This window comes from Sinocyclocheilus anshuiensis, unplaced genomic scaffold, assembly GCF_001515605.1.
Source record: "Sinocyclocheilus anshuiensis isolate Anshui unplaced genomic scaffold, SAMN03320099.WGS_v1.1 scaffold1597, whole genome shotgun sequence".
Classification (NCBI taxonomy): domain Eukaryota; kingdom Metazoa; phylum Chordata; class Actinopteri; order Cypriniformes; family Cyprinidae; genus Sinocyclocheilus; species Sinocyclocheilus anshuiensis.
In genome coordinates, this window is record NW_015536587.1 from 734739 (window position 1) to 748463 (window position 13725).

The 13725-nt window shown below is 38.5% G+C and overlaps 1 protein-coding gene across 1 annotated transcript in view; it reads left to right on the top strand.

Annotated features, from left to right (window-relative positions):
• The window catches only part of LOC107703225 (talin-2-like), a 175722-nt gene that overhangs the window by 69607 nt on the left and 92390 nt on the right, over positions 1 to 13725 (top strand). Inside the window, exon 2 of the mRNA XM_016505777.1 lies at positions 13489 to 13662. Within this exon, the coding sequence (XP_016361263.1) occupies positions 13527 to 13662 (136 nt within the window). The 5' untranslated portion in view covers positions 13489 to 13526. The remainder of the gene's footprint in view (positions 1 to 13488; positions 13663 to 13725) is intronic.

The following is a 13725-nucleotide window of genomic DNA, read 5'->3' on the forward strand; positions in this document are numbered from 1 at the left end:
AGACGGTGCTGACGGTGATACCGGTGTTAAGCCGCAACACCGGTTACGTCACTTGCCCACCGCGGCACCGTCCCCCACTGTCGTTTTGATTTTTTTATAGTAATAAAAATAATTTAGTCCAGTAAAAGAACAGACACTACAATTAAAAACTGAACGAGGCTGCTCAATGCAGTGTGCCGAACGACAGTCGCATCACAGATCAGACATTTATCCAGTGAGGAGTGTGAGTCGAGCTGACTGACAAGAAGAGTGGGGTGAGACAGACAAGACGATCGCGGATGATTTAGTTTCGAAACGAAATACAAAAGCGCCTGTTTGGCTGTATTTTGGATTTTGAAAAGCCTGTTGACTTTTACCATTTATCTAAGGTGATTTTCGAAGTTTTTTTTAAACATTCGTTTCTTATTTAATTGGTTCCATAGTGTTTGCTGATTTTTACTTTATTTAAACTTTGTGTAATTTATTTATTTTATTTGACATCAAGGTGTATGCCGTGCCTCCAAGCTTTCTTATTCGTTTTGCTAATAAACTTTCTACGTTTCTTATTTATTTGGTTATATATTATACATGTTTACTTGTTTCCAGTTTTGTATAGGCTACCTATTTAAACTTTATGTAAGTTATTTGTTATTTTATATTAGGCATAGCCTGCCCTATTGCATGGTGTATTTTTATTCGTTTTGTTAATAAAAGTTCTATGTTTTATATATAGGCTAAAGTGAGTTTGACTTTGTATTTTGTTGTTGCATTCAAGCAATTGATGCCGAATTGCCGCTATTTGAAAGTGAAAGTAAAATGCGCACGCCGCTTTTGCAAGCTGTTTAAAAGCGAAGGAAAAGAGGAAACGCCCCTCCCCCCACGGTGATACCGGTATTATCGTTGTTGTCACACGTCGATTAACCGGTGGGAAAATTTCCTCACTGTCACAACCCTAATACACCTAGGATGGCTTAAGGGTGAAATCATGGGGTAATTTTCATTTTTTGGTGAACTATCCCTTTAACTTGCAAAACTTGTCAACCAGCACATGGTGAAGCTGGATTACCAAAGACATCTTGCTGCTAACTAGTTAAGACGCCCCATGTGGATTCCAGCCAACCAGCATCCAAAATACTGCTATTGTTTCTGCAAGGTTGGTCAACCTGGTTAGGACAGGTAGACTGCTTTGGCTAAGATGATGGAAATGATTGGTTTGGCAAGCTACCATGTTCTTTGCTCACCTCAGCCTGCTATGAACTCGTATTTCCAGTCAGGTGGTAAAATGATCTGAAACAGTTTGCTGATAGGCGGCACAACACCGCAGAGAGGCGACTTAACAAGAATCCCATCTTGTGTCCACTTCATGTGCTGCATCCACAATATTAACCTCCTCCTCAGTCAAGACCACCGACCTCTCCTGAAATACGATTGACCCAATTATCACACAATGGTGTTAGTTGTTCCGCTCAGGATCCCAGTGCACTCTGTTGTAACTAACTAAGAAGCCAATGTCTTGAGCAGATTTGACCGTTATCTTCGTCTCCGGGTCAACGTGCCGTTGTCATTTGCGTTCAGAACTAGAGCAGGGATTTTCCACACTCTCTACTCAGCCGTATGTCTTTTCCATACAAATCACAAACTTCAAACCCAAATAAATGTCGTCTTTTGTTCAAAAAGCCTGTCTGAATGATCAAACGATCAGTTGCATCATGTTTGGGATCATCAGGCTTTGTCGCTCTGTCCTGGTTTAGCTGGAGCGTGTATTAATTTGCTACATCAGTGGATGTCCTTACGGACTTGTCTGTGTCCTTCCTTGTCTCATTGTGTCTCAGTGCTGTAGGAAGGGGGAAGATGTGCCAAAATGTCTTAAAATAACCTGACTAACCTTCCCCATCTACAACTCAAAGACTAAAGTTGCCAGGTTAGAAGTCTGGCTTTTTGGCGATGGTAAAGTTGGTAGCCAAGTTGGACATGGACTCTATCAACCCTATCCCACACTAACCCTAACCTAAGTCTCAACCTACCATTTTCTTCTCATCTAGGTGTAGGTTGGATGGAAATGATAGGTTGATAAGAATGTGGATTTCTAGTCATTGTGAGGGGAAAAAAGGATGTCTGGTCATGATGCTTAAACCTTTTACTGCAGTGTAGCATTGAAGATCCAAGAAAAAACACCCACAAATAAAGCAAACCTTTATAGATTCTTTATAGATTTTTCCTTTATAGCTAGAGCTATAGCTCTCCGAACAGGAATCCTACACAGATGCCATAATAATATCAATCCACAAATGAAGCTCTTTGTTTTACCGTCCCTGCAAGGCAGAGTATTATATGCATGTTACATCCGGTCTCATATTTCTGCTCTAATCACAATGCACTTAAATTTCATTCTTAATGCATACAAGACATGCACGCTTAAGATAGATAGGACTCCTTTCCGTTCCTGCAACGAGCCATAATACAGGAATCGTAATGAAGCAATGGCAATGATTGGGGTGTACAGGATAAATCAGACACGGCTCTTTACGGCTCCTATATTTATGAATGTTGATTAATGTGCGTACAGAGAGGCAAGCTGTTTTTAAAGCCATGCGATTTATGGTTTTTCAATTACTCTCAGTTTGATGACTCTGAGATTGTTAATATGGATGTCATCATTTGCAGTGGGGTTGTGGGTGGTTGTGGATCTAAACACAGTTAGCATCAGTAATAGCTTGCCATAAGAACAGTAAACAGCTGCTGTGACATATGAGGACGGTTTTGATTGGTTGCCAAATTTGCGGTTGCTGGGGTGTTCTGGATGGTTGCTAGCTAGGGAGTTGCTAGTCTCGCATAGCCAGACCTTCAGACTGACGGCAGAATGTCTGGGAACCTTGGCCGCTTTGAATGGCCAAGGCCCACCCAAGTGGCCATATGACTGACAGGTAAAGCAACCAATCATGTTTCGTTTTGTGCCTCGTCATGTTTAGGGGCATGGAAATGTCCCCACAATAACAGACCAGTGTGTAAATCTCTTCGTATTTTAAAGATTCTATGCCGCGAACTTTAAATATTCCACATACTTTTGAAAATCCAGTGTTCAGTTGATCCTGATAAGCATTCATCGTCACAGTTGTAAACACGACGGCTTTATTCTTCCATGTGGGGGTTTGGCATCACGGCATCTTTGTTTCCAGGTGGAACGTTAAAGAACTCGACACACACATCTCCCGGAAATGCTGTGGTGTTTTTATGGTTGCTAGGGCATTGCTATGCAGCACTGCTAGTTTGTTCTGGCTGGGTTTGAGTGTTTCGGGTGTCAGGGTATTGCTAGGGTGATCTGAGTTGTTGCTAGGGCACTGCTAGGGGATTACTAGTGTGTTTTGGGAGGTTTCTAGGGTGTTTCTAGGCCATTGCTACAGTGTGCTTAGTGGTTACTAGGTCGTTGCTAGATTGTTCTGGGTGGTTGCTAGGCAGTTTACTAAGGAATCCTAGAGTTGCTAGGGCCTTTGCTAAGTGGTTGTGGGGGTATTCTAATGGTGATGATACACGGGGCAACTTTTTGAGCAATGTTGCCGGGCAATGTCACCACCGATCTTAAGTGTTTTTGTTAGTAGGCTATTGTTAAGTGGTTGCTAGGGTGTTCTGGATGGTTGCTATGTTTTTAGGGTTGCTATGAAACTGCTATGCAGTAGGGGTGCCAGGCCATTGCTAGGCTGTTATGGGTTGTTGCTAGGGACTTGCTGAAGTGTTCTGGGTTGGTGCTAGTGTGTTTTTGTTTACTAAGGTGTGCTTGTTGGTTGCTGGGCAGTTTGCTAGGGTGTTTTAGAGGGATGCTAAGATCTTAGCTAAGCAGTTGGGGGAGGGTATTCTGGGTGGTGGTAATTGTGTTGTTAGGTAGTTGCTTGGATGATGTGGGAGGTTACAAGGGTGTTTCTAGGCAGTTCCTAGGTGGTTGCCAAGTCTAAATAATCCAGCCACAAGGTTTCTATAAAATTACAGTACAGTATATCATACATTGAGTCATGATGCTCATGTCACTAGAATTTGAGTAATAGTTTGCGCCATTTCCAAAGTTTGCTTCACCTTTCTTCCTGTCATTTTCCTGTCATTTCTTTCCAATCACTGTCAATAAAATTGGGGAAAAAGACTACAACATGAAAAAATCACAAGCATGTCCTGATATGGCTTGATGGGAAAAGACAAGCATGTGCTATACATGTGAATGAACCAAGGCAGCAAATGAAAAAGCAGATGAAGAGAGAGCAGGAAATTACAGGGATGAATCCAATAATGAGAGCCGCTTTGGTTCACTTTCTTCAGATGGTCATGGTGAGCTGAATGTTGTGAAGTGAGGCTAGTGCTGTCTAAATGCTGAATGGGATTCGTGAAAATTCAAGGCTATATTCTCCTGTGATGAAAGATCGGTTTCTAAATGGATCGTTCATTAAAACATGAAAATTGTATCATCATTTACGCACCTTCATGTAATTTCAAACCTAAATGACTGACTTTCTTCTGTTGAACAAAGGGGTGTGTGATTGATAAACAATGATATCTAAATATTTTTAGGGATTTGCTGAGTGTGTTTTTGTGCTTGTACTTTGGCTGGTTTAGGCCTGTCATGGATAAATAAACATTACACTAAAACCGCCAGTAGGTGACAGCAAGTTCCTGTCTGAATGAATGATTCATTTAATCATTCATTCAAATGATTCGTTCAAAACGGCTGATTAATTTAGAAACGAAGCAAGCGACTGTCTTTATGAATTGATCATTAAATCACTAACTCAAATGATTAATTCAAAAACAGATTCATTAGGAATGAAATACTGCAGTGTTGCTCTGAGACGCACGTTTTTTTTTTTACCGTAATGGGTAGGGCTGGGTTTTGACACAAATTACACGATTTGATTCGATTCTCGTTCACAAGCTTGCGATTCGATTACCAATATGATTCGATTCGATTAAATATAGATTATTTTGGATATATATTAGGTACAGTACATACCAAATTTTCTCAAGGAAAAAAAATCTCTCAACTAATGCTGTAAAAATATACATGAGAGTCAGTTGGTACTACATTAGTATAATATTGAAGGTTAAAATTGACTGATTTGTTCAAATTACACTTAATTACGTTTTTAAAATAATAAAGTTACAATTACATAATAATATTTCTACTTCAATTCGTTTTTTTAATATAAACATAGGCTGTCATAAAAACTTTATGGATTTATTCAAACATAAATTAAACATTGAAGAGCAGTAAAATGTATAATGAATATGTTATTTGGTGCATATATTTAGCAAAATGCCCCTCTCTATAGTTTATTTTTCTATCTGACTAATGAGTTTATGGTCACCGAATATGTTTTTCTGAGGTAAATGTGACGTTACGTGACATTGTTTACAAGCCATTATATTGACGTCTTTGCGCGGCTGAAACACTGATTGACACGTACCAACGCACAATGCTTATTGCGATATATTGGATGGGAAGTGCCCTTCAACGTTCTGTCCATTAACTGAAAACAGGTTAGAATAATCGATTCTTGGGATTTAAGAGTTGATATCGTTCCGTAAAAATGAGAATAGATTAATATCGAGATATCGATATTTTTTACCCAGCCCCAGTAATGGGGTCCAAAACAACATTGGACCCCAATGACTTCCATTGAACAAAAACAGTTCAAACACTTCAAAATGTATTCAAAATGTCTGCATAAGATCATAAGATCTCTTTGGGTGAACGTTCCCAAACCACCAAAGGGTGTTTATTTTACGTGCTTAAAGATTTCCTCATTCTGAGCTCACATCATCATGCAATTTCACAATCCTGCAGGACTTCCAGTAAGAAATTCGCCTGTGATCTGTGGAAACTCATCGGTTGAAAGCAGCACTATGTCTAGTGCATACCAGAGCAGCTAGGTAAAGCAGATGATCACGGTGAGACGGAGCTTTTGTGTTTGTGTGCGTTTCAGAGGGAGCGTGCTGTAGATCACCCTCATGTCTTTCCATATCTCCATCTCCCTCAAAATATCCTGTTTGTCTTTCCAGGCTAAAGTTCACTCAGACCAACCCTAAATAGATGAGTGTTTTCATTTGATGAAAAAATGATATAGAAGAACAAGACCTATGATTGTCCCTCCATTTATTCGACCTCCATCAATATTACCTTTGTTATCGCCCTTCTTTTGTTGCGGTGCCAATGTTTGTAATATAAGTAAGTCTCACAAAGATAGGCCTTGTTTAACACAACCATCCCGGCCTCTCATTGCTAACAGCTGGCCGGTGATGTTTACAAATCACAGCTGGAGGTTCTTGGGTCCGTCTTCCAAAGCCGTTCGGAATTCTTGCTCCGGTTCCGAGCGCAAACACTTCCAGATTGTTGTTCTACGGGCCCTGACTCTCATACCAACCGGGGCATGAGAAAATGGTTTGGGAGAGCACACAGACACACATTTGCACACAGTGTGCTCATTAGCGTTGTGACTCACTGCTTTTAGATGTTCAGAGAAGGCTTATTTGGACATCTGGCGAAATTGCTATTAAACACATTAAGGAAGTTCATAAGAATTAAAAAAAAACTAAAATGTCTGCAGTACTAACTGTCAGTCGTGTGTAAACAATAAACAGAATGCTCATAGCAACACATATTGAATTGTTTAGACTTAACAAAAGACAAATTTGTACAAGCTGACACCACCAACCAATTCTAGATGAACCATAGCCATAGACGTCATACGCCTGGACCGGCCATGGAAGAGTCAATCACGGTTTGATGCATTTTGTACGCAAAAATGGCAAGAGCTGATTGATTTTGCTTTATGCAATTTCCTGGAGTCGAGGTGTAGAGGTTTTTGACAGTATGCTGGGAAAAAAAAGTAGTTTTTACAAGTTCTACTTCTGAACAACACTTGTTTTTTTTTAAACATTATTAATTGTACAAAGTTATGCATACACATTTTAATGTTAAAAAATCTATATTTTGTTGTAAACTAACAATGACGCATCTTTGTAGCATTTTGAAGCATCTTGGAGACTTTGATTGACTGGAATGGATGATGTCATTATTGCAGATTATTTATTGATTTATTTAAATTTATGGACTAAATAAAATATAAATTTTATTACAAAAAAATAATAATTTTATATACACTACCATGCAGAAGTTTGGGTTAGTTTATTTAATCAAAAGAATACAGTAAAAATTTTAATATTTTTAAATTATAACAACAAAAATAAATATAAAATAAATAAAATAAATTGTATTATATTATATTATGTTTATTTTAAATTTTCTATTTAAATTTATTGAATTATTGCCATGATGTCAAAGCTGAATTTTCAGCATTATTACTCCAGTCTTCAGTGTCACATGATCCTTCAGAAACCATTTTAATATGCCGATTTGCTGCTTAAGAAATATTTCTTATTATCATCAATGTTGAAAACAGTTTTACTGCTTCATATTTTTGTCTAAATGCAATAAAAAAAATGTAGGATACTTTATAAATAGAAAGTTCAAAGGAACAGCATTTATTTGAAATAGAAACACTTCCTCTGCTGTAATACCTGTTCAGGTAAGAAGAACCAGACACTCGATCACACACTCTGTAATTAATTCAGGACTAGTTGCCTCTGGGGCTCTGCTCTTTGCTTTTGTTATTACTGCAAATCACCGCACTGCAATCCCTTCCAGATGGCCCCATCATCTCCCCCGACCCAATTGGATTGCCAGTTTTTATGACTGCATCCCCAAGCCTGTTTTCATGCATCTTTTTGTCTACATCCGGAAACATTTATTTCTTTTTTTTTTTTTTTGGTAAATGCTACAGCATAACTTAATATGGGAGAAGCCCTGGCTCTGTTTGCTTTAAAGTCCAACGTTAAAAGCAGATGATGCTCAGAAAGCATCATGTCAGATTTCATGTCTGTTGCTGAGGCTGGACTGGCTAATTAGCTGATCTTGAACTTTCTGTAAGGTTCACAGAGGAGATGCGCTGTTCTCGAAAAGCAGAAGTTAGGACTGCAAAATTGATTTAAAAATAAAATGAATGTATTATATTAATCAAGAATGATGGGAAATATCATTACAGTTTCCACAATTATCTATTTGTGAAAAGTGATTTTTACAATTACTCCTTTTATGTCAGAAATGTTCTTTTCTTATTGTAGTGTATTTGTTTGTTATTTTAGTTTTATTTCTTTTTTTTTCATTTAAGTTAAAAAAAATTTATTGATTTGCTTTTGTTGAATTTGTTTTGTTTTGTTTTGTTTTGTTTTATTTTGTTATAAAAGCCGGACAAAAAAGTCACACACTTTTCCATTAGGTGCATAAATCCAATGACAGATCAGATTAATTTCAGTGAATAGGTTGTTTGCAATCACGCGATTCTGATGACGTGCGAAATGCAGCTGGAGAGAAATCACTATCAGAAACTCCAAATGCCAGTGTTTTGCATTGTTTATGGATGCTCAAATCGGACAAACCGAGAAACCACAAGGAGCTTTTATCGTGTACAAAAATGTGTTGACATAAGGGGGGGAAATTCAAGAATTTGACTGAAAAATGCTGGAAAAAGTGGCTTGTAAACCTGCGTCTGCGGTCGGGAGGAGCAAAGCCGGATAATGCTCGTGTGCGCTAATGGTTAATATAAGATAATAATATATTAAAATATTAATAAAGAAATATATAAATAGATACAGGGTGACACTGTCAGAATTCACTGAATGCTAAACGCCACACATAGACACGATGTAAATAAGATATTGTTTTGCAGTTCACGGAATCTTGAGATCGCGATAAATTGAAGTGAGTGACAGCTTTTTAGTGATTAACGTTAGATGAAAGCGCTATTTGCTCGCTTTCTAGGCAGGCTATAATCGATTCAGAATTTAAATAAAAGTTGTTTTACGTGCTGCTAACAGGACCAACAGCCACATACCCTGTGTGAAGCTCTCTGAACTGCAAATAATATCTTATTTACGTGTCTACGTGTGGCGTTTAGCACGGAGTGAATTCTGACTGTCACAATACGTGTGGCAGCCCAATCTATTTATATCTTTATAAATATCTTAATATATTATTATATCCTATAATAACCATTTACACGCACAAGCATTATTATCACACGAGCTTCGCTCCTCCCGACCGCAGAAAACTAGAATAAACATAAAATTGATATCAAGAGAAATAATCAGCAAATATGATTTGTCTCATTCTTGCATTCCTAGTAGAAGTTGCATCAAGACTAGAGAGCTCCAAATTAAAGATTTGAATATAACTAGCGTAACATTAGAGTTACTGTATATAAATGGCTGCTTACCTCACCCACCCCTTTGACAATTCCTCTGGCATCCGTCCACCTCCCCGACTCCACCTTTAGTCTCTATAATTAAATCAATCCCAGGGGGTTGTGTTTAAGGAAGGAGGTCGAGTTGTTTCTTTTTCTTCTCCAGTGTAGAGAGTAAATCAAATCTGTTTGCAGTTGATCATTCTTAAAGTTTTGAACATTTGAACCTGTTGTTAGACCTAGGTATGCATGGAATCTTCATCCGCAGAATTTAACTTATGATTTTCACCTGGTGTACGATAAAATGGGCACTTTTATCTGTGGACCAGATTATCATAGTGGCTTGTATGTAACCACCTAGATCATCCTAGAAACCAACTAGCAATGGCTTAGCAACCACATAGCAAGCAGAGCACTATTACCATTTAGATTTAAATTAGCATGTTTTTCCATATTTAAATCCACCGCTCATGTTTTTTTATCACAATCAGTTGTGTGAGTGCACAGGGCTTTGGTTAATTATTATATTACTGTGGCGATTCCTGCTTTCCTAATGTCCCCCAGGAGTCAATTATTAGTGCATGTAGAGAGTCACATGCGTTTTAGAGGTTGAGCAGTGTGAGAGGTGGAATGCTTTGAGCCTGGCTGGAGGTGCGGTAAGAAATGAGAGGTATTTTGTAGCGTCTGTCATGAAGGGCCAGAAGAAGAAATGGGAGTGCCCAGTGCAGGGCTTCTGGGAGGTTGCAGACGAGAGATTAAGGGGGCAGGTGGTACGTCGCTTTGCTTGCCTTCTCACAGTCTTTCTCTTCCTCCATCTCTCAGACAGTGTTATATAAGAGCCATAGAGTTGCCGTCATGTGCATTTTGCATGCTAGTGCATTAGACAATTCTTCTTACAATACAGCTCAAGGGTCAGTGATGTATGTGAGTATCTGTGATTAAAAAATATTTTTAAAACGTAGTTGTAAGTTTTTTGTAATGTGTTTGTTGTTGTAATTTGTTGTTGTTTTTTTATATGATTTTTATATTTTATTTTTATTTTTCATTCTTTTTTTTTGGGGAGTCACAAATTGAAACACTAATAAGAAACTAATCTTGAAGATGGAGATAAGACACTAATCCTGTCTTATAAAAAGGTCAAATTATATGATATTTTAAAAGACTTATTGACCTCATTAAGCCAAATATTACTCTTGGTTTCAAGTGTATGTGTGTGTGGTCTCTGTGGGACGTCTCATCTGGTTCACAATACCTCTGCATGTCCCTTGTATGACATACTAGGAATGAAAGGACTATACAGAGCTATTCTCCCTGCTTATTATTGTGTGTATGTGTGCTTGCACACGCACACTTGGTGAATGAGTGAGAAGACAATTTGGAGCTCGTTCACAAGTCCATTATCAAGAAAAGGTTAGTTCTCTCTGTCTTCTGTTGAAGTATTCCTGGCTGTGGTGAGATACTATCAGACAGACACATCTCACTTCATACTCAACTCTCAATCGCTTCAGCTGGACTCTCCGACTGTGATTCCTGGGCTATTTATAATGGTTTCTTTGATTTGAGAGTGTCTCCTCTCTATTTCGTCTGAGTTTCTGATTTTTATTTTAGTTTGATACTGATTTTAAAGTACTTTGTCAAGCAGAAGTGCCACAGAATGGCCAGGGTCTTTTACGACAGAACTACCTGTATTCTGGTGTACTTGACCCTCTGTGCTGCCTCAGAGAAACAAAACCATTTTCTTCAAATTTGATGCATATAAGAATCTGATACAAATGAGATGGCAGTTTGACCTTGGTTACGAGATCCTTGTTAGATATCTGATCTTTACTCAAGTTAAAACACTTTCATCATCCTCATGAATGTATGCTGGTTTACCTAAAGGCTGCAACACACACCAGTTTTTGTTTTGTGCTGATCACAATCGAATCCTTTCATTATAACATACAGAGTGTATACACAACGATGTTAATTATATATTAATTGCGCAGTGTGAGATTCATTGGTCATAACAGAACTTTGTGAGATCGCGATGAACAAAGAGTGACAGTTTTTTAGTGGTTAAAAAAGGAGCGCTCTTTGCGAGCTTTCTAGGCAATAATCCATTTAAAATGTAGAACTTTGTTTTTCGGCCACACACACGTTGCGCAGTTTCAGGAATGACATCCGCATATTTATGCTGGATTCGCTCTCGAAGTAGTAATGATTGACATAGTCATAACCATAGCAATAGATGGGACAAAATATGTGAAAATGTGCATTAATACAAAAACAACAAAATACAAATGCACTAAATAAAATAATTTAATAAATGCATATTTACAATTTAAGCACTTAACTAAAATAAGTATTAAATAATTAAATAAATAACTAGAGAAGGCTAACTATAACCAGTTTGCTTCCATTTAGTAAGAAAAGCCTAGGCTACTCTTCACCTGAATTAGAAAAAAAAAAGCTCTTCTGGTCTTCAGTGATGCGAGGACAACATTTGAGCGTGTACACGCAATATCTGAGTGAGAGCAGAGTCAATTCATAAAAATAAAAAAAAACAATGTATATTTAAAAGCGCACGTCCAGTTTTGTATGAGTGCAGGAAATCCGCTTGCGAGTGGAGAGATTCTTGCTCACGCATTACATGGATCGCGTAACATTATGCGCTTTCGACACTTGTCATTAAGATCACGCTATAGAAACCGCTTTAAAAAATTTTTATTAAGTATAAAGAAGAGAAGAAAGCGGCCCTAGGCAGCTGCCTACACAGAATCCACCACTGCCAGGTGCAGTTAGAAATTTACTAAAAACAAGCCTATCGCAAGATATCTGGTAGGGGGGACACCTGGGGTGGCCAGCCAGATTTCAGGGGGGGCCGGTGCCACCCCTGGCCACCACGTAGACACGCCCCTGATCGTAAATCTGATCTCTTTTGCAAGTCTGCTCTCTGTTACGAGTCAATTCTCTTGTATGATTCTGATCTCAGTTATGAGTCAGATCTCTGCTCTGAATCTGATTTCTGTTGCAGATCTGATCATCTCATCTAAGTCTGATCTGTTACGAGTTAAATGTCTAGTTATGAGTCTGAGCTCTGATATGAGTGAAAACTCTTATACAATCCTGATCTCTATTATGAGTCTGATCTCAGTCCCGAATTGCATCTCTGTTACGAATTAGATCAGTGGTACAAATTCCATGTCAGTTAACTTACAAGTCAGATCTCTGCTCTGGATCTGATTTCTGTTGCAAGTCTGATCTTGCATGTGAGTCTGATCTGTTATGGGTCAAATTTCTGGTATAATCTGATCTCAGTTGTGAGTCTGATGTCTAGTACAAGTCAAATCTCTGATACGATTCTGATCTCAGAAGTCAGATCTCTGCTCTGAATCTGATCACTGTTGCAGATCTGATATCTGCTTGATAGTCTGATCTGTTGGGAGTCAAATCTGTAGTATTAATTTGATCTATTGTGAGTCTATGTATGAGTCAAATCTCTTATCCAAATCTGACCTCAGTCACTAGTCTGATCTCAGTTCCAAACAAATCTCTGGACGTCAGTTACAAGTCTGATCTCTGCAGATCTGAGCTATGCTCTGAGGCTGATATCTTACGAGTCAAATCGCTGGTATGAATCTGATCTCAGTTACAAGTCACTTCTCTACTCTGATCTCTGTTGCAAATCTGATTTCTGCTCTGAGTTTGATGGTTATGAGTCTAATCTTGTGACTTGATGCTGGTCTCTATTGATATATTGTAGGGTCAATCAAACACTACCATAATTCAGAAATATTCTGCTCTGATCTCCGTCTCTCTATAACCACTTTTCCTGATTTTTAAAACTGGAAGGTTTCTCTCTTGTGCAAAGATTACATTTCATAGCTGCGATATTTGGTAGAGGTTGAGTGAGTTTAGGCTAAACACCCAGTTGGCAGTAGATTATTTTCCTCTGCTCAGTATTTAAAGGGCAGTGCTGTTCTACTAATCTAATAACTACATTACAGATGTCTCTTGGCAGTAAGAAAGTTCATATTGTAAGCCTACACAAAGCTCTGATCTCGCTCGCATATTTCATTAATCAGTGCTGGAGTTGAACTGAACTGCAAATCACTTGTGTTCACATTTACTTCTGTTCCAGTTAATCCAGATTAAAGCACGTTTTGATGTAGTTGTGTGGACCTCAAAGAATGAGCTGGTGCTGGTAGTTTCAGAGAAACTGACAGATTGTTTATTTCGGTCTCTACAGGTGTGCTAGTGGGCGCTCCCATTCGAGCAGCAGTCACGATGGTGGCCCTGTCGCTGAAGATTTGCGTGCGACAGTGCAATGTGGTAAAGACGATGCAGTTTGAGCCCTCAACTCCGGTTTACGACGCCTGCCGGATAATCAGAGAGCGAGTTCCAGAGGCCCAAAGTGGACAAGGTAAGAGTTGCAAAATATTCCTCTAGGTTTCCCGCCATTTTACACTCTTCCATGAGACTGCAC